The 21,693-nt window shown below is 49.4% G+C and overlaps 1 protein-coding gene across 1 annotated transcript in view; it reads left to right on the forward strand.

Moving 5' to 3' along the window:
* TTLL11 (tubulin tyrosine ligase like 11) overlaps positions 1-21,693 on the forward strand; it is a 261,643-nt gene that overhangs the window by 88,101 nt on the left and 151,849 nt on the right. Inside the window, exon 4 of the mRNA XM_068966426.1 lies at positions 11,708-12,283. Within this exon, the coding sequence (XP_068822527.1) occupies positions 11,708-12,283 (576 nt within the window). The remainder of the gene's footprint in view (positions 1-11,707; positions 12,284-21,693) is intronic.

Genomic DNA, 21,693 nt, shown 5'->3' on the forward strand with positions numbered 1-21,693 from the left:
AGAGTGGCGGGGAGCAGGTGGGGAGGCCAGGCGGTGAGCTGGCTGTCCTTGTGTTCGCCCCCCACTGCCCCGCACTTAGCTCCAGCAGTAAGGAGTTGGATGCTGAGGGCAGACCTGAGAGGAAAATGGGCAGTTTCACGAAATGACTGGTTCCTTTCTATTAAGCAGGTTTTATAGTCCCAGGTGTGTTCTTTCCAGAGTGGCTTTCTGATTGCTCGCTAATGATGGATAGATTACGGCCCACATAAAGTTGCTGTTCACTAAAAGTGGGATCCGTTAAGTAGCGTTGACAACAAGCTGGGTTTGGGGCAAAGCTGATGGAGAGGCTCCTGTCTTGTGAGCAGAACTGCTATATCCTCCTTTGCGGCCCGGGGATGCTGGGTCTGCCTCCCAGGTAAATGGGACACTGTCCGCAGAAGAAAGGGCAAGGGAGCCAGGGTTGCTGCCTTTGCCTTCTCCCTGGGTGACTGCTGGCTTCGGGCTTGACTCCCTGGTCCTCAAGTTTCTCGTTCTCCCCAGGATGGAGATTCGAGGTTTCAGTAAGGTGATCTCTCTGGAGAGCACTGAAATTTATTATTAGGACCATGATGTTACTATTCAGAGCGAAGAGAGAGGACTTACTCCTAAGGTCTCTCTTTCTCTCTTTTTCTTTTTCTTTTTTTTTGACTTTTTATTTTGTTTTGGAGTATGGCCAGTTAACAAACAACCTGGGGATGGTTTCAGGTGAACAGCGAAGAGACTCAGCCATACATACACCCAAGGTCCCTTCCGAAAGACCTCTTCAGGTGCTGAATTCATTAGGGTAGAAAGAACTCTGGGTTGAAATCTGGAGGCTTTCTGTTTTAGTTCTGCCTCAAGCACTGACTGTGTGGCCCTGGGCAAGTCTCTGGTTTCTTTGTTTGTAAAGTGTGTGTGTGTGTGTGTGTGTGTGTGTGTGTGTGTGTGTGATGGTTCCTCTCTGGGGGTGGAGGCTGGGTGTGAAGGCTCAAAGGGGCTCTGGGCTGTGGAAGAGGCCTCTTCTTACCATGGGGGCCCCAGCAAGGCCCTGTCAGCTGGGCTGACACTTTGTCAATGTCACACAATGTCACTTTGCATTCCCTCATCCTCTGTCTTTTCCTCACTTTACCTATTAAACCAAACATTCAACTGCTTGGAGTTTTCCCAGAGAAGGTGGTTGTCACGGAAAGATCTCAGACTTTAGACCTGGCTGTGTGACGCCGGACCTGGGTCTCCACCTCTCTGAGCCTCAGTTTCCTTGCAGGTTGCGAGGATTCAGGAGATCACGGCTATAAAGCACAGAGCACCGGGCATGGGTTCTATAAATAGTTGTTTTCCCTTCATTTTCTTTCTTTCTTACTAGAGTAATCTTGTTTATTTCCAGAGAAGCTGGTTTATCTGGCAATCTGTCAACTAGATACCTATTAACTAATGTCCCTGGGGCTCATAAACACCATTGTAATCAAGCTTCCTAATAATTTCACTTCAGAAAATGTTTCTTGAGCCCCCACTGTGCTACATTCTGGGATTAGTGAGGAAAATAAGGCTTGGTCTCGATCCTCAACGAGCTCATGGGGGAGAGAACATAATGATAAATAATAATAATAGCCCACCATATGTTAGCCTGGGCAAGTCACATGCTTTAACTCGTGGAATCCCCTCAACTGCCCCATGGTGGAGGCACTGCTCTTACTCCCATTTTCCAGCTGAGTAAACTGAGGCACAGAGAGGTCAGAAACCTGTCGAGGATTCCACTAGCTGTGGAAAGGGCAGCAGCGCTGGGCTTTGGAGCACTGCAGGCAGAGTCTGTGTTCTTAGCTCCCACGATAGACTTAAAGATGCAGCTATCAAACACCATAGCTCTAGACTTCAAAGACACACAGGCAGTTGTGTTACAGTGCGAGGGAGACGTGCTGGAGACGGGTTAGAGGTCACAACCATGGGAGTGCAGAGGACAGATGCAAGGGACCGTTCTGCCTGGAGGCTAGGCCTAGGGCAGGAAGGGATTCTGAGAGGGTTCCTTTGAGCTGGGCCTTTGGGGCTGAGCAGGAGCCCTGCCATTGAAGAAGTGGGAGGAAGACTTAGAGGTAAGCGTTAGAGGTGTGGAAGAGGGATGGGCGGAGCAGGAGGGGCAGGAAGTGAGGCGGCTCAGATGCCAGGAGCAGTTCTGCCCAGGAAGGAGGGTCTTTTAAGCCACCCTGTTTTAAGGAATTGCATGGGAGTGGTCAGCTGTACATCCTCAGGAATAATTCATGTTATTCCTTTTAAGCTGTTCAAGTAAACCCAAAACACTCATCAGTGATCAAAACCAACAGGTTTTTCTTTTTTCGGTTGTTGTTGTTTGTTTTGTCTTACATTTAGGTTTTTCTTAATTCAATCAGTCAGTTCAGTTGCTCAGTCGTGTCCAACATTTTGTGATCCCATGCACTGCAGCACGCCAGGCTTCCCTGTCCATCCCCAACTCCTGGAGCTTGCTCAAATTCATGTCCATCGAGTCAGTGATGCCACCCAACCGTCTCATCCTCTGTTGTCACCTTCTCCTCCTGCCTTCAATCTTGCCCAGCATCTTTCCCAAGTCTTTCCCAATGAGTCAGTTCTTTGAATCAGGTGGCCTAAGTATTGGAGTTTCAGCTTCAACATCAGTCCTTCCAATGAATATTCAGGACTGATTTCCTTTAGGATTGACTGGTTGGATCTCCTTGCAGTCCAAGGAACGCTCAAGAGTCTTCTCCAACACCACAGTTCAAAAGCATCAATTCTTTGGCACTCAGCTTTCTTTACGGCCCAACTCTCACATCCATACATGACTACTGGAAAAACCATAGCTTTGACCAGATGGACTTTTGTCAGCAAAGTAATGTCTCTGCATTTTAATATGCTGCTTAGGGTGGTCATAGCTTTTCTTCCAAGGAGCAAGCATCTTTTAATTTCATGGCTGCAGTCACCATCTGCAGTGATTTTGGAGCCCCTCCAAAAATAAAGCCTATCACTGTTTCCATTGTTTCCCAATCTATTTGCCATGAAGTGATGGGACCAGGTGTCATGATCTTGGTTTTCTGAATGTTGAGTTTTAAGCCAACTTTTTTACTTTCCTCTTTCACTTTCATCAAGAGGCTCTTCAGTTTTTTACTTTCTGGCGTAAGGGTGGTGTCATTTCTGGCGTAAGGGAGGTTATTGATATTTCTCCAGGCAATCTTGATTCCAGTTTGTGCTTCATCCAGCCTGGCATTTTGGATAATGTACTCTGCATGTAAGTTAAATAAGCAGGGTAACAATATACAGCCTTGACGTACTCCTTTCCCAATTTGGAACCAGCCTGTTCCATGTCCAGTTCTAACTGTTGTGTCTTGATCTGCATACAGATTTCTCAGAAGGCAGGTAAGGTGGTCTGGTATTCCCATCTCTTTAAGAATGTTCCACAGTTTGTTGATTATATCTCTTCAAAAGCCAGGGAGTGGGCAGATGTTTGACAGGTGCAGTAAGAGGCCCCCCGCTCCCAGTAACTGCTAGGCTGAGCAGTTTCTTTGGATTCTCTTCCTCCAGTTCAAGATGTTCCGCATCTGAGTTTAAAATTGGCGTCTCAGGCCAGCCAGCCAGCAGTTCTTATTTTTGCTAATGCTGGGAGAGTTGCTATATCAGTGTTAATCATCTGCATGAGATATTGAACGATGTGGTCCTGTTCTGATGAGTAGCGAGGGGCTTATGGGAGGAGGTGATGGAAAATCTTAAATTGGCTTTGTGGCTGCAAGTGCTCAATGGATAAGTCAGTCAATGAGGTGAACTCCTCACCGCCCTCCCCACCAGGACCCGCTCCTGTCCCTGAGTTCCCCGTAAATCTGTAATGGCACCAACCCTCCACCCCTTCACCTCCATCCAGCCACCAGCTGCCCCTGAATCCACCTCTGTCCCATCTCTGCATCCCGATCCCATCACCACTGCCCAGCTCAGCCCCTTGGGCCTTGGAGAGCCCCATATCTTCCTGCATCTAATCTTGTCCCCGTCAAAGCATCCCCCCTCTGATGCCGGAGTGATGTGGGTTCCAGGTCACTTAGCAGGTTAGAACCCACTAGTTGCCTACAGATCATGTAGAAACACAAGGTCTTTGGGGTCTTTTCTACCTTTCCAGCCTTCTGTTCCCAGGGGCATCTCTCCCCTTCTTACTTGCCCCGTGTAACCTGGTCCATCGCGGACGCTTCCACATCACCAAGGGGCCTGACGACCCCAGACCTCTCCCCTTCCTCCTAACTCCACTGCTGGCATCAGTTCAGGCTCATCCTCTCTGTCCCCCACCCCCCCACCCCACCCCATGTCTGTCCCCTCCAGTCCAACCAGGGGGCTTTTCCCCACAGAACCCACAGAATTCAGTTGTGTGATTAAGTTCTCAAAAGCCTTGAGTGGCTCACCATCACTTTAGAACATTATCCAAACTCCCCTCAAATGATATTCAGGACCCTTCCCTGTCAGGCCCCGCCTCCTCCCCAGGCTTGGTCGTCTTCCATTGCCCTTTTCCACACACATCCCACACTCCATTCTAGACATAAGCCCAGGAGCCTGACTGTGTTCAGTTCCACGTCCACTTGGCTGTGTGACCTTTGGCAAGTTACTTAACCTCTCTGGGCCTCTGTTTCCGTATCTGTAAAATAGTTGTTGAGGGTTAAATGAGATGATACAGGTAAAGTACCTAGAACAGCACCTGACCATAATAAATCCCTGTAGGTGTGTGCTAATGTTATTGCCCTGGTGATCTGGCCCCTGAAAATCTCAGGGCACTCCCCACTCTACCCGCTGGCTGTTCTCCAGCCACTGGGATGAATCCTGCTCTCTCCTGCCTTCTCAAAACCCCGCTGCTGCAGCACTCTACCTGTTCTTCCTCTGGGCCTTACCTGGCTACCTTCCACCATGCCCGTTCCTGCCTGGCCCTCAGTAACCTAGCTGCAGACCGCCGCCTCCTCTCCTGACTCAGAAATTGCCTGGTACATGGTACACTGGGAGGAGAAATTTGCACCCCTCCTTCCCCCCTCACCCCCCACCCCTGCCCCTGCCCCTGGCCGCGTGAGGATGGGTTGGCTGAGACCGGAAGGGGCTGCTCCCTGCCCCCATCCGGCATGTACTGTATAACATCTGCTTGTCTACCAAAGCCTTGTTTTTTGCTGCCAAGCTGCTCCCTGTGCCCGTGACACCAGGGGTCTCGGTTGCTAAGATTGGATGCAAATCCACCCGAGTGACAGAGGACCACTCTCACTGGCTTTGACGTCCCCGCTATCGCAGACACAGTATTTCTTCGGCAGTTGTCCCCTTACCTGTCCCTCGCTGCTAATAATGTTTTGTGGCTTGGTATTCCAGTGGCTGAATTTCTCTCTCGAAATAGTTTAGCCTGAGTCCCCCTGCTGCCCAGCCGACTCCCTCAAGTGCATCACAAATCTCCCATGGGGGGCGGAGGCGGCTCCTGCTCCCGTAAATCATCCCCGTGCGCTGATCACCGCAGCCCAGCATCAGCCATCCTTCTCTAATTCACATCACTCGCGTGTTTGTAGCACAACCTTCCACTGGGTGATGTCAAGATAAATCATTGTTCAGAACCTGTTAGCTGGCGGGAGCCAGGGACCTCAGCGTGACCCCCTTTATTGTATAGGTGAGTACAACACAGTCTAGGAGGTCAGGTGACTTTCTTACGGTCACGCAGTCAGATGTTTCCTAACTAAACTGGGACTGGAATCCAGATTTTCTCACTTCAGTACTCTTTCTAACTCACCAAAAACTATTCCTTTTTTTTTTTTTTCAATGAAAAAATTTTAACTCAAAGCGGTAAAACATGTGTAACATAAAATTCACCATCTTAGCCAGTTTAAAGTGTGCCGTTCAGTGGTGTTAAGTATATTCATATTAGTGTATAGCCGTGGACGGGGGAGCCTGGGGGGCTGCAAGTCCATGGGGTCGCTGAGTCAGACACGACTGAGCGACTTCACTTTCACTTTTCACTTTCATGCATTGGAGAAGGAAATGGCAACCCACTCCAGTGTTCTTGCCTGGAGAATCCCAGGGACGGGGGAGCCTGGTGGGCTGCCACCTGTGGGGTCGCATAGAGTCGGACACGACTGAAGCGACTTAGCAGCAGCAGCAACCATCATCTATCTACAGAACTTTTTTCTCTTCCCAAACTGAAACTCTGTATACATTACACAGTCACTCCCCAGTCCTCCTCCTTCCCAGTCTTTGGTAACCACCTTTTCACTTTCTGTCTCTCTGAATTTGATTGCTCTAGATACCTGATTCAGGTGGCCCTAGTGGTAAAGAACCCGCTTGCCCTCGCAGGAGACGTAAGAGACTCGGGTTCCATCCCTGAGTCGGGAAGATCCCCTGGAGAAGGGAGAATCCCATGGACAGAGGAGCTTGGCGGGCTACAGTCCACGGGGTCCCAAAGGGTTGGACACGACTGAAGCCGTTTATCATGCATACCATACAGGTACCTCATACAGTGGAACCGTATAGTATTTCTTCCTTTAGTGTGATGGATTATTTCACTTGGCACAGTGTCTTCAAGTTTCACTGCAGTGTATGTCAGAATTTCCTTCCTGTTTGTAGCTGAATAATACTTGACTGGATGTACATACCACATTTTGTTTATCCATTCATCTGTTGATGGGCACTCAGGTTTCTCCCACATTTTGGCTAGTGACAACAAAGCTGCTATGAACATGGGCGTACAAACATCTGTTTGCCAAGAGCTATCCCTTATGAAATTATATTCACAGACACTTGCTGCTACTGGTATTTTTTTTTTTAATGGTAAGTTTGGAAAAGAACAACAGCAACAAAAAACCACCTTGAAGAATGCAAACATCACTAATTTTACCTGGTATGTATCTCCTGTATTTCATACTCATGTTGCCCATAAGTCTAAGTTTTATACAGAGAATTTTAACTGAGGGAGACTGTTTAACCATCTGTGTATTAGGGAGAACACTTGAAGTGTTTTTAAGGGACAGACAGTATGAGAACCGAGTATGACCTTGGCTAACCATGGCGTTCTGGAGATTTCATTCATTCAAAGTATGAGCTTACCTTGACAGTAGTGCAGAGGGAAATTTTTGTGGTGGTGCTGCTTTAAAACTGTGTGCGTGGGTCCTAAGTTGCTCCAGTCGTGTCTGACTCTGTGTGATCCTGTAGACCGTAACCCACCAGGCTCCTCTGTCCATGGGATTCTCCAGGCAAGAATACTGGTTGCCATTTCCTTCTCCAGGGGATCTTCTCGACCCAGGGATCGACCCTTAGCATTTTGTAGAGTGCTTTTGTTGTTGTTATTCAGTAGCTAAGTTGTGTCCAATTCTTTGTGACCCCCTGGACTGCAGCACACTAATCTTCCCTGTCCATCTCCACCTCCTGGAGTTTACTCAAACTCATGTCCGTTGAGTCGGTGATGCCATCCAACCATCTCATCCTCTGTCGTCCCCTTCTCCTCCTGCCCTCAATCTTTCCCAGCATCAGGGTCTTTTCTAATGAGTTAGTTCTTTGCACCAGGTGGCCAAATGACTAAGAAGAGTCACATTTTGAATGGGGGCCCAGGAGGCGAGTCGTTCCTGGTCACATTTCTTAAATATCCACTAGGGGGCAGTAAAAGACATAAAATTTTCAATAGTGCCAATGAGTGCCTAGCAATCTGGCCACCGTGCCCTCTGCACATCTCTCTCGGTTCTCTGTGCACAGTTACAAGATAATGAATTTCACATGCAAGGGCATGTGTGGGTGAAACTGGTGATACCGTCAGCTGTAGTCCAAGTGCAAGTTTTTCTCATATTCTGGCTAGCATTAATGCGTAAAACTTCATTCAGTATGTAGGGTCCAGATTGCATTTTTATTTAATTCACGTTAGCCCAGTGATTCTCAAACAGAGTGAAGACCAGAATTACCCGTCATGCTTTTTCTCAAATACATATATGCTCAGGTCTCGTCCCAGATCTATTAAGTCAGAATTTCTGGGCCTGGGGCCTAGTTATATAGACTATCTTTAGATTCTGGTCCATGCCTTCTTGCTAAGAACCAATGCGTTCATTCTTTAATAACTTTAATAACTGGGGGGAAGAGGTCACCTTTGAGTAAAACCTCTGAGGAAAGTGAATGTGACTTCTAGAATTTTTTTCTCTTTTTAAAATAGAAGTTACTGAAGGGGTCTGGTGGCTTGCGGAATGACATTCAGAACAGCTATGAAGCTTTCCCATAAATGGTGCCTATATTGGAGCAAGCCAGGAGCTCAGACAGAAGATCTGGGACTAAGGCAGGCCTGGCAAACTCAGGATCTATGGTGACAGTTCCAAGAAGGCCAAGCTCAGAGGCCAGACTCTTCAGTGTGTGGCCATATTAAGAGAACCTTTCCAATAGCATTCAGGGAAAAAGAGACCTTTTTTATTTTGTCAGAGATAAAGGTGGCACAGAGAACTTGCCGTGAGGTCAGAAGGCTTCAGTTCCCATCCTGTGTGTGTATGCTAAGTGGCTTCAGTAGCATCCGACTCTTTGTGACCCCGTGGACTGTATCCCACCAGGCTCCTCTGTCCATGGGATCCTCCAGGCAAGAATACTGGAGTGGGTTGCCATTTCCTTCTCCAGGGGATCTTCCCGACCCAGGAATAGAACCCACGTCTCTTAGTTCTTCTGCGTTGGCTGGGGTGTTCTTCAGCACTAGCGCCACCTGGGACACCCCAGTTCTCATCCTAACCATCCCCATAGCCAGTTAGGGGACCCAAGGCCACGCATGTCACCTCTCTGAGCCTCCACTGCTCCGTTTGAGTTATGAGAGGATTGGGTGCCATTGATCTCTGAGGATCTTTGCAGTTCTAAAGGTTCCGTGGTCCTGTTGGCATTAATAATCTTGATTTGTATGATACTACTCTGGCAAAGAGCAGAAGAAATATTCAGTAATGCAGTGAATGACAGAGACTATTGACCATGTAGTTTAATTTATTTAAGGCATATACAGTGAATCCAAAGGAGAAAATATTGTGGCCAATAATATATTGAACTGTTAGTATCTTCAGCATAGCAAAAGCTTTCCAGAGGGAAAAATTACCCATCAGTGCAAACCTGACATTTTTCACTTCTTGATCCATAACTGCCATTTCTCCAGTACACTTATATTTACTGTAAAGGGCCAAACGTATGAATGCTTCAGATGAATATTAAATAACTACATAAGCGTCAAGGTCACTGTTGCGAGGGAGGCTCGGTGGAGGCCCTGGGAGGCCGGCATTGATCTCCCGTGAAGTTCCATTCTCGAATCCTGCTGACGAGGGGGAAACAATGGATGTGGACCATTATTAAGGCTTTAAGTGTTTCCTCCATTGTTAACGATCTTTTACAAGCCCGGAGTAACTGATAGTGGCCAAGGAATTGGCAAAAGCTTCACTTAGAAATATAGGCTGGTCAGAGAGATAAGTAAAACCCAGAGCACAGATGTCCTGGGTTGGGCTTACGCAGCAAAGGTGTGCGGCCAGGCGAGAGCAGCGCTGGGGCACGCTGGCTCAGCTCTGTTAGGGTTCAGGAAGGAAGGGAAGCTCACCCTCGGGCTCTTTCAAGCCAGAAGCTGCAGAGAGAGTGGCTCCCTCTTTCAAATTCGCCAGGTAGGGGCTTTTCTGGTGGTCCAGTGGTGAAGACTTCGCCTTCCAAGGCAGGGGATACCGGTTCAATTCCTGATCAGGGAGTGCAGATCCCACATGCCTTGCAGCTAAAAAAACCCAAAGGATAAAATAGAGGCAGGGGACTTACCTGGTAGCTCAGCGGCAGAGCATCCGCCTGCCAGTGCACGAGACATGGATTCAAGCCCTGATCCGGGAAGATCCCACATACCTCGGAGCAACTAAGCCCGTGCACCACAACTACCGATTCTGTGCTCTAGAACCCAAGAACCGCAACTACCGAGCCCACACGCTGCAACTACTGAAGCCTTCGTGCCCTTGAACCAGTGCTCCCAGCAAGAGAAGCCATCGCAATGAGCAGCCCATGTACTTCAGCAAAGAATAGCCCCTGATCGCCTGGGCTGGCGATCAACTGGAGAAACGCCCATGCAGCAACGAAGACCCAGCAAAGCCGCAAATAAATAAAAACCCAAAGGCAATAGTGTGGCAATTTCAATAAAGACTAAAAATGGTCCACATAAAAAAAAAAAAAAAACCCTTTTTTTAAAAAAAATTAAAAATTTAAAAACAACAACGAAAAACCAGATCCACCTTTAAATTTCCTCCAGCTTCCCTCCCCTGGTGAAAACCTCTCAAGGATCAGACAAGTGTCTGGGGGAAACTGGATGTGTGTGAGTGGTGCAGAGCCAGGCTGAGTGTCTGCGCCGGTCAAGCGCCCCGGGTAATTATGTGGGTGTCCTGCTGACCTGGAGCTGGGAGGAGATCGGATCTTAGGATGACAGAATCTAGTTTCAAAAGATCTCAACAGGTGAAAGGATTGAGGGAGACCATCAGATGAACCTAATGAGAGACACAGAAGCTGAAACTCACAGTTCCCGTGCGCGAGCTCTCTGTGGTGGCGCGTTCCGCCCTGTGCACATTTCAGTTTATTTCCCCTTTACGGTGATCCGTGGGGGAAGGTTTTTACATGCCCGTTTTTAAAACGAGGAGACTGAGGCGCGGAAGTACAGAGGATGGTGTGCACATCTCAGAGCCCTTGATCCAGGTTCCAATCCCGGTTCTGCCCCTCAGTCTTCCAGAAAGTTACTTCATCTTTTAAAAAAACAGCAACGCTATAATCGCTTTAAATAAAGACTTTGGAGTTTCTTATAAAGTTTCACACACACAAGAAAAAACAACCAACCAGCAACACCCAGGCTTTATGGCTGCCTTTTGTGTGTCAGCTTCAGTGGGCTTTACCCTTTGCATGTGTTATCTCATTTAATCCTCAGAACAATCTTGCTCCTATTTTACAGATGGAGAAGATGCAGATAATTTACATAGCTTGCACGGGGTCACACAGGAAGCACCAGGGTGGGGATATGAGCCCAGACCGTCTGACTTCCAGGCCTGCGCTCCCTGTTTCCTATATTATGAAAAGGGAACAACCATATGTTCTGTGAGGGCTGGATGAAATAACTTCCGTAAAGTGCCTTACATAGTCCCCACACATAGTGAAGTGAAGTGAAGGTCACTCAGTCGTGTTCGACTCTTTCGACCCCATGGACTATACAGTCCATGGAATTTTCCAGGCCAGAATACTGGAGTGGGTAGCCTTTCCCTTCTCCAGGGGATCTTCCCAACCCAGAGATCGAACCCAGGTCCCCCACATTGCAGGTGGGTTCTTTACTAGCTGAGCCACTAGGGAAGCCCGAGAATACTGGAATGGGTAGCCTCTCCCTTCTCCAGCAGATCCTCCCAACCCAGGGATTGAACCCAGGTCCCCTGCATTGCAGGTAGGTTCTTTACCAACTGAGCTATCAGGACTTGCTCAAGGTGATAGCTAATAACCAGCTAATACCTGGGGTTGGAACCCCGGTCTCATGATTGCAAATTGGCTGCACTGTGGAGGACAAGATCGGGGGCAATCTGGGGGTCCCTGTCTCAGTACCTGGCACAGTGTTACCTCTCTGGCAGGTGCTGAGTGAGTCCTTACATAGGTGGGGTCATTCTGTCATTCATTCACCATTTGCGAAGGTCCTGCTGTGTCTCGGGGACCAGAGAGGACAACAATATGGTGCTAACCATCCTTTTTCTGCCCCCAGGTTCGAATGGTGAAAGATGGGGACCCCTCCTGGAAGCCCACTTTTATTGTGAAACCTGACAGTGGTTGCCAGGGTGACGGAATCTACCTCATCAAAGACCCCAGTGACATCCGCCTGTCAGGGACGCTCCAGAGCAGGCCGGCGGTGGTCCAGGAGTACATCTGCAAGCCCCTCCTCATCGACAAACTCAAGTTCGATATCCGTCTGTACGTCCTACTAAAGTCTCTAGAGCCTTTAGAGATCTACATAGCCAAAGACGGGCTCTCTCGGTTTTGCACAGAGCCGTACCAGGAGCCCAGCCCCAAAAACCTGCACCACATCTTCATGCATTTGACCAACTACTCCCTGAACATCCACAGCGGGAACTTCATCCATTCGGACAGTACTAGCACAGGCAGCAAAAGGACTTTTTCTAGCATTCTCTATAGGTTGTCCTCCAAGGGCGTTGACATCAAGAAGGTCTGGTCCGATATCATCTCCTTGGTGATCAAGACCGTCATTGCCCTGACTCCAGAACTCAAGGTGTTCTACCAGTCAGATATCCCCGCGGGGAGGCCGGGCCCCACCTGCTTCCAGGTAAGCAGCGCTAGTTCCCAGCCGGAGTTCTTGGCCTTGACCGGGCCCTTGGAGGGCTCCCTGGTCTCCTGTGGGGTGAGGGATGGGGGCGGGGTGGTCTCAGAGGGGTGGAGGGATGGTTGCCCGCATGGGCTTTGGTGTGAAAGCAGGGTCCAACTTTCTGCTTTCTATTTGCTGGCTGTGTGACTTGGGGCAAGTTCCTTCCATTTTCTCACCTGTAAAATGAGACTAAGAGCAAACCTCCCTTAAAGGATGCTTGTAAGAGTCAAGTGAGCAGTATGGAAAGCCCCAGTGCCTCCTATTCATCCTTTCTTCCTGCAGTTTTCACCAGCTGCTTAGCAGGGGCCAGGCACTGTTCGAGGTACTAGTGAGACAGCAAGTCAGGTCCCTGCTGGCTGATGCAGAGACTCTGTGCTCTTGTGGGAGACGAATAAGTTAAAGAGCAATTCGTGTAGGGACTTCGCTGGTGGACCAGTGGTTAGGACTCACGCTTCCAGTGCACGGGGCCTGGGTTCGCTACCCGGTGGGGGAACTAGGATCTAACATGCTGTGTAGAATGGCCAGAAAAAAAAGGGGAAAAGCCATTAGTATAAAGTGTCACGAGTGCTGGAAGAGAGGAAACATACCAGGTGCTGTGAGATTGTGGGGCCATCTAACACTTTCTGAGTGGGAACGAGGGTGGCCTGGGAAGACTTCGCAGAAGTAGCAGCAGTTAAACTAGGACCTGGAGTAAGAGTTAGATGGAGCAGGTGAGACTGGAGAGGGCTGGGGAGACAAAGCATCCTGGGGGGGACATGCTCGCAGCCCCAGAGGTGAGTCTGGATGGAAGGTGGGGTTTGGAGCAGAGACATGGAGGGAGATGAGGAAGTTGAGGTGGGAGAGGTCGGTGGGGTAAGTCCTGGAAAGCTGAGGGCAGTGGGGTCCACGGGAGGGTGCCCAACGGGCACCGATGCACTCAGGTTTGCATGTGACAAAGACCAAACTGGCCACAGGGTGAAGATCAGACTGAGGGGAGACTAGGAGCAGGGTTGTGGGGGGAGCTAGTGAGCTGAGTGCTTTCCTACGAGCAAGAGAAGGATGCTGGCTTGGGTGTGAAGGGCTTGGTGGCGTTGGAGAGAACAGGTGTGAGAACCATGGTGGTGCTGGTGGTTTAGTTGCTCAGTCGTGTCCGACTCTTGTGACCCCATAGACTGTAGCCCGCCAGGCTCCCTGTCCATGGGATTCTCCAGGCAAGAATGCTGGAGTGGGTTGCCCTTCCCTTCTCCAGGGGATCTTCCCAACCTAGGAATCGAACCCGGGTCTCCTGCATTGCAGGCAGATTCTTTACTGACTGAGCTATGCGGGAAGCCCATGTGAGAACTATGGAAAGGGTCAAACAACCAGACTTGGTGATTGGCTGGGGCTGGGGGACAGTGAAGAGACTGTGGTGGGGAAGAGGCGGAGAACCCAGACCAACTTCCGGCTGGCTTAGGTGCTTGGATGGATGGAGAGAAGCCGCCGGAAGGGGGCCAGGCTTGTGGGCAGGGGTCAGGAGTTGGACTGGAACATGGCTTTGAAGGGCCTGTGTGACATCCAAGTGGGGAGGTTAGGTGGACATTGGGCATCTGATCCTGGAGTACAGGAGCGAGAGGGCTGGGCGGGAGAGAGATGGGGAGCAGCAGTGATCAGATGGTCACGGGGCCGTGAGACGCTGCAGGGTGAGCAGAGACCCGAGAAGACTCCTTGGGCACCGCCATTCAGTAAGGGACAGGGTGACGTGTGGGGCACTGGGTCAGCCGGTGGGCGGGGAGGAGATGGACACGGGGGTGGCGCATCCTTCCAGGTTATTCTGCCGTGACGGTGGTAGGGGGGACCCGGGGTCCAGGTGCTTGGTGGACAGACAGTTTCCTGCAGGTAAATCGGGGTAGGGAGCAGGTGATACGAAATACCACCTCTGGGACCCCCTCGATCTAATCTTGAAGCAGTTAGTATATAAGAAAGAATACGTGGAACGTGTGTGTAAGCTATGAAGCAGAAGCACGAAACCATCGTCTCCAACCTACCTCCCAACCCAAGGTCCCCACTTATGGTGCCGCTCCCTGATCCCGTTCCTCACCCCGAGGCAACCATCATCCTGAATGTTCTCATTATCATTTCCTTGCTTTAAAAAAATGCTTTTATTATATGCGAATATATCCCTAAGGAATATATCCTTTTGCTTGTTTCTGAGCATCATGAAAACACTGCAATCATGTACGTAGTCTTCTGCCACTTTCTTTTCGGCTCTGCATGGAGGTCGGTCGTTGGTTTCGTTTCATTTGCACGGCTGTGCATCCCATTGTAAATACGCACACTTTGTTCATTGGTTCTTCTATCACTGAACGTTTGAGTTTCTAGTCCTTTAAAGGCTGTGGCAGGAGAGACGCAGGTAGCGTGGAACAGGAAGGGGGAGGGGGAGGCAGCGGGGCGGCATCTCTGACGGAGAGGATGCTCGTTCGGCACCAGGAGAGGAGGCTGGCCCCAGGATACAGCCCCAGATCGAGAGAGAGGCTACCCTGGTAGTGGGAACCAGTCAGCAGGCTTTCCGGGAAGGCTGGTGGAAGCCTTTGGCGGGGCATTCAGGCAGTGGTCAGTTTTGGGGGCGGGCTGTGGGTGGTGGTGGTGGAGGTAATTGTCATCCAAAATCTGTCCTTAGGCACTTGGACCTCAGCCTTTGGACCCCAGGCAGGATGTCCAGCTCAGCCTTCAGGTTTATGGCATTAGAAAGGGGAAGTGGGCAAAACTTAGAGGCAGGACCAGAGGAAACAAATCCTGGCTTGAACCACTGGAAGGTTAGGGAGAAGGAGAGGGTTGCAACGTGGAGGCATGCAGGGGTCATCCCAGGGGACTGCGTGGTCACATCTGTTCGACAGTGACAGCTATTCCAGGAGCGTCATGTGGGCCCTCGTGCGTGGCCAAGCCGCAGAGCCCTGGCACAGCGAGGGTGCAGGGTGGAGGGCCAGGGCCGTGGTTTTTCTGCCTGTCTTGCTGTGGACCAGCGGCATGGGGCAGCCACGGGGTGGAACCAGGGCCCCAGCTGGAGGGCAGACAGAGAGGGAGCCGCTGGTTTGGACAGAGCACAGCTGGCACATGGAACCACAGGCCCGTAAGCGTTTTCCACTGCTCGACCACGCTGAGTGCTGCCAGGCCTGGGGTCGGGAGAGGAGCACAGGGCCGGAAGCAACCCTCCGGGAGGAGTTCATCCTCTTCCCAGCTGGGGGCCCCGTGGGTATGTTTCCTCGCCACCCCGAGCCTCTGTTTCTTTCTCTGTGAGTCACCTACACTCTCCTCCTTACCTGCCATCTTGGAGCAGTGTGAAGGAATGAGGGGACATCCTTTGATGTGGTATAAAGCATTGTGGTGGTTTAGCTGCTCAGTCGTGTCCAACTCTTACAACCCCAGGGACTGTAGCCCACCAGGCTCCTCTGTCCATGGAATTCTCCAGGCAAGAATACTGGGGTGAATTGCCATTTCCTTCTCCAGGGGATCTTCCCGATCCAGGGATTGAACCCACATCTCCTGAACTGCATGAGAGTTCGTTACCCACTGAGCCACCAGGGAAACCCACAAAGCATTAGATACTTGAAATCTGTTTTAACCTACACTTCAGACTCACAGTGATTGAGAAAATAGTATCCTTTTCTCCTTGGAGTCCTCTCTTGCTTTCTTTATCCTTATCACTTGTCGAAACACTTGTTAGTTTAGGTCTCAAACACCTGAACTAACTTGGAACCCAAAGCTTTGGGGACAACACATGGTTCTGACATTGACTTGCTGTGTGACGTTATATAAGCTGCTTGACTTTTCTGTGCCTCCGTTTCCTCACCTACATCACAGGGCTGTCGTCTAACTCACATGAAATCAAGATGATAAAGGGCTTTGCAAACTATAACGTTTTGTGCATATATAATACATTTTTTCTTTGTCATGGATGCCCGTTTTGCTTGTAGCCAGGCCGGGCCCAGACTGCAGCATTCCAGAACATACACTCTAAGCCAACAAAATTACATTTATCCTAAACATGTGACTGTGACCCCTTTCCAATCACAGCCACAATAACTACTTGGGAAATTGTGAGGCCCGGAGCAGGGGCTGGCGTGGCTGGGCTGTGGGCAGCTTTCCTGTAATCTGTTGCCTAGGAACGTGGCTGCCCTGTCATTCTGGCCTGTCCCCCTGTCATTGCCCAGACAGCCCCCAGCAACATTTCCCCCTGTCAGTCTTCTGGAGGGCAGCTCTGTGACCCTGGCTTACAGGGTCAGGCCCGTCTGGGTCTAGACGATTCATGTGGCAGAAATGCACACACAGGGGAGAGCTTTCCAGCTCAGCTTTCGTGAACTTTTCTATCCCAGTTCCACAGCTGAGTTTCTGTCTTCCTCTCGCTCTGGGTCCACTTCTCTCCTTGGCTGTGATCCTTTCTCTTTGGTGTCTGGAGGAGGCACCTTCTGTGAGTGCTAAGGTGCTTCTTCTCTCCCTTCTTTGCTCTTCTGATCTCCCCCACCATCAGCCCCAGACACCCCTCAGGAAGGAGGGGAAGGAATAGCCCAGCACTCACACGTGGGCTTGAGTTTAGTTCTCAGACGCCCTGGATTTGAGCTAACCCCAGCTCCTGCTTCCAGCAGCTCCAGCTGGACAGCTTGGCAAGTTAACTTTTCTCTGCCTCAGTTTCCTTATCTGCAAATAGAATATTGGTCCCTGCCTCACAGAGTTGTTGTGAGACTGAGTGAGAGAAAACTGTGTTGAAAATTACCCAGCAGTGGCAATCACTTAATAAATAAGGTCATATCATTTGCTATCGGTCACGACAGTTGTTCTTAAACTGGTCTACGAAGAAGTGCCTTGAACTTAGGGGGAAACCAGGAAGCAAGTCACGTTTCCATCTTAATGGAACACTGGTGTTCCAAGGAGCACAGTTTGAGAAACAGGTCCTGGCCCCTGCTGCCTCCCAGCCTGGCCCCAGCCTCGCTTCCCCGTTCCTCCCAGATCCACGCGAGTCTGCCAAACACAGCTGACTCCTGTCTCTTGGACATCCTCTGTGTTTCCCCCATTCTGCCCTTTTGTTCCTTCCTGGCTTGGCCCCTTCAGCCACGCTCTCCCCTCTTCTGCCACGCTCTCTTCTCCCTCTCTTGTAAAATCTAGTGCTGGCAAGGTACAGCTTGAATCCCACCTTCTCCATAAAGCCTTCCTCGACCACTTTTGACATGTAAGCTTTTTTTTTCCCTTCTGTAAGACACATATGCTGGCCGCCCACTGACACAAGCCCTGAGCTAGCTGTGGGCGTGTGGTGTGGGCGAGGTTGCAGTCCTGCCCCTAAGAGGTGTGCGGTGTGGCGGGGAACAGTGCCACGTGGGAGTCGTGAGCACCGTGGGGGGACATGTGCAGGATTACGGGAGAACACAGACAAGGCCGCTCGTCTGCACTCCCTGCATTGCAAGTGTGGAGTCTTAGCCACTGCATCACCCGGGAAATCCCGGTGTGACTTCTAACCAACGCCTCTGCTTCCGTCCCAGTGCAGACAGCCGTCACCCTGTGCTGGTATCACGGCAGTCGCCCCCTAATTGATGTTCGTTTTCCCACCCTTGCTGCTTGGAGCCTATTTTTCTCACTGTAGCTACAGTGATTCTTTTAAAACATGTCAGATTAAATTACTTCCCTGTGTAAAGCCTCCAGTGGCTCTCTCATTGCACTTAAAATCCTGGCTCCTTACCATGGCTCGCAAGATGCCGCATGATCTCTCCCTTGCCATTCTGTCTGGCCTCATCATCTCCTGTCTCCCTCCCTCTCGCTCCTTGCTGCTCGTCAGAAGTGGCCTATGTTCTTGCCGTTCTTTCTGCTTGGGACGCTCTTCTTCAGCTCCTCAAATGACGTATTTGCTCACTTCACTCAGTCCCTGTTCATACATCACCTCCTGAGTCTTTGGCTTCTGGTCGTGATGGAGTAACAAAGACTGGGCTTAACCTTCTTTTGAGAACAAACTAGAATACCAGACAAAGTACACGAAAGAAGTGTTTTCAGATTTTGTACCACAGATAGCTCGGCATCGTAATCCCCAAGGAAAGTGGGGAACAAAAGCCGAGAAGCGTCTACGGTTGCCTCAGCTTTCTGTCTGGGGGCACTCTCCAAGACATGGGCGGGGGTGGGGGGGCACCTAAACAGAGCCCTGTGACCTCAGTGAGTCGAGGAGATGGAGATAAGCATTTAGTAATGCCAAGGTGGCGGGAATTCTGTGGGCAGAGTTCTTTAAAGGAGGGACCCAAGCAGGAAAAGAGCTGCAGGAACCTGCATGGGAATCCCTGTACACCTTTGCTGAGTGCTGGGCTATTCATATGTGGAGGGTTAATCCACAGAGTTGAGCAAAGAATGACCAGGGAACTGAGAAGATGAACCGGAGCTCACACAGAGCAAGGAGAAGTCCAAGCTCCAAAGAGTCAGTGTGGAGAGTGCTTGGTGGTTACTGGACACATTCAAGGGAGACTGCAGAGAAGTTCTGTCCTAATGGATTGAATCTTCCCTGGGACGAAAGTTACTCTAGACTCAACCTGCTGCTGTTGCTGCTAAGTCACTTCAGTCGTGTCCGACTCTGTGTGACCCCATAGACAGCAGCCCACCAGGCTCCACCGTCCCTGAGATTCTCCAGGCAAGAACACTGGAGTGGGTTAGTAAAGCTTAAATAATAGGCCTGGAAGGTATCAATGTAATCAGCAAATAACTGACTGCCTAAAAATTTCAGTTCGGTTCAGTCGTTCAGTTGTGTCCGACTCTTTGTGACCCCCCCTGGACTGCAGCACGCCAGGCTTCCCTGTCCATCACCAACTCCCAGAGCTTGGTCAGACTCATGTCCATTGAGTTGGTGATGCCATCCAACCATCTCATCCTCTGTTGTCCCCATCTCCTCCTGCCTTTGATCTTTCCCAGCATCAGGGTCTTTTCAAATGAGTCAATTCTTTGCATCAGGTGGCCAAAGTATTAGAGTTTCAGCTACAGCATCAGTCCTTCCAATGAATATTCAAGACTGATTTCCTTTGGGATTGACTGGTTTGATTCCTTGCAGTCCAAGGAATTCTCAAGAGTCTTCTCCAACAATGCAGTTCAAAAGCATCAGTTCTTTGGCACTCAGCTTTCTTTATGGTCCAATTCTCACATCCATACATGACTACTGGAAAAACCATGACTTTGACTAGATGGACCTTTGTTGGCAAAGTAATGTCTCTGCTTTTTAATATGCTATCTAGGTTGGTCATAGCTTTTCTTCCAAGGAGCAAGCATCTTTTAATTTCATGGCTGCAGTCACCATCTGCAGTGATTTTGGAGCCCAAGAAAATAAAGTCTGTGACTGTTTCAATTGTTTCTCCATCTCTTTGCCATGAAGTGATGGGACTAGATGCCAGGATCTGAGTTTTCTGAATGTTGAGTTTTAAGCCAACTTTTTCACTCTCCTCTTTCATTTTTATCAAAAGGCTCTTTAGTTCTTCTTCGCTTTCTGCCATAAGGGTGGTGTCATCTCCATATCTGAGGTTATTGATATTTCTCCCGGCAATCTTGATTCCAGCTTGTGCTTCATCCAGCCTGGCATTTCATATGATGTACTCTGCATATAAGTTAAATAAGCAGGGTGACAATATGCAGCCTTGACATATTCCTTTCCCAATTTGGAACTAGTCTGTTGGTCCATGTCTGGTTCTAGCTGTTGCTTCTTGACCTGCATACAGGTTTCTCAGGAGGCAGGTAAGGTGGTCTGGCCTAAAAACTTCACACTTTTTAAAAAGAAGACAAAATCCAGATACTGAGCATTAAGTGTCCAGTATCCAATTAAAAGCCACTAGATATTCCCCAAGGGGGAAAATCAATACAAACAGTCCCATAAATATTAGAAATAATGAAACTGATAGAAAAAGGATGTTGAAACAGCTACTACAACTATGTACAAAAGTTTAAAGGAAAATAGTTTACTGTAGGGAGAAATGAAGCTATGAAAAAGAACCAAATGGAACTTCTAGGAACCAAATGGAAGAAACTGCAACATCTGTATTGAAAATTTCACTGGGTTAGAATTAACAGCAAATTAGATACTGCAGAAGAAATGATCAGCAAACTTGAAGACATAGCAATGGAATATATTCAAAATGAAACACAGAGAGGAAAGTGACAGGAAAAATGAATGAACAGACCCTCAGTTACCTACGGTACAATATCAGATGGTCTAACATCTGTGTAATTGGAGTTTCCTGAGCAGAGGAGACAAGGAAGATACAGAAAAATATTTGAAGAAATGGCCACACATACAATAATATGTACACACACACACACACACACCAAGGCTTATCAAAGTCAAATCAGTGACAATAAGAAAATCTTAAAAGCAGCTAGAGAGAAAAGACACATTATGTTCAGAGGAATGAAGGATAATTGAAAACCTCTCATCAGAAACGGTGCAAACCAGAAGACAACAGGATAACAAATCTCACAAATCCCAGGCCTTTCCTGACCATCAAGCCCTTCCCTCCACCCACTATGCACACTCTGTGTTCTTAGCTGGTCATAGATATTTACTTGCTTGTGGTCTCTCTTCTAGAATGTAAACTCCAAGAGGCAGGAGTTAAAACAAACCTTGTCTCCTTCACTGCTTTATCCCCAGTGCCTGGAATACTAGGTAGCGTTTGATAGCTGCTCAATAAATATCTGATAAATAAAGTTGTCTTCCAAGTAGAAGAGTATACGGGCAGAGAGCAGAACAGCATTCTAGAACTACTAATCTGCTGTTTAGTTGCCAAGTCACATCCAGCTCTTTTGCAATCCTGTGGACTGTACCTGCCAAGCTCCTTTGTCAAGGGATTTCCCAGGCCAGAATACTGGAGTGGGTTGCCGTTTCCTTCTCCAGGGCATCTTCCCGACCCAGGGACTGAGCTCGAGTCTCCTGCGTTGGGGGCGGATTCTTCACCACTCGGGAAGCCCAGGATCACTAACAGTTCAGCACGATCAGAGCCCAAGACATGCAGCGTCGAGTCGGAGAGAATAAGGCTGGAGTTTGACTCAGACGCTGGTCATGGAGGGAGTAGATGCTGGTCATGGAGGGAGTAGACGCTGGTCATGGAGGGAGTTGACGCTGGTCATGGAGGGAGTTGACGCTGGTCATGGAGGGAGTTGATGCTGGTCATAGAGGGAGTTGCAGGACATGCCCGGGAACTTGGGCTTCCTCCTGGAAGCCAGGATTTTAGGTGGAGGGTTCCTACCATCTTATTTGCATTTTAGAAAAATTACTCTGGTAGCCCTTTGTGCCAGGTGATTAGAGGGGTGAGTTTGAGAGCAGGGAAATGAATGGGGGAAGGTATTAAAGTTCCCCAGGTGAAAGATGGTGCGGGTTTGATCTAGACTAGGACCAGGGAGATTGGGCCAGG

The sequence above is a fragment of the Capricornis sumatraensis genome, chromosome 1 (genome assembly GCF_032405125.1).
Source record: "Capricornis sumatraensis isolate serow.1 chromosome 1, serow.2, whole genome shotgun sequence".
Lineage (NCBI taxonomy): Eukaryota > Metazoa > Chordata > Mammalia > Artiodactyla > Bovidae > Capricornis > Capricornis sumatraensis.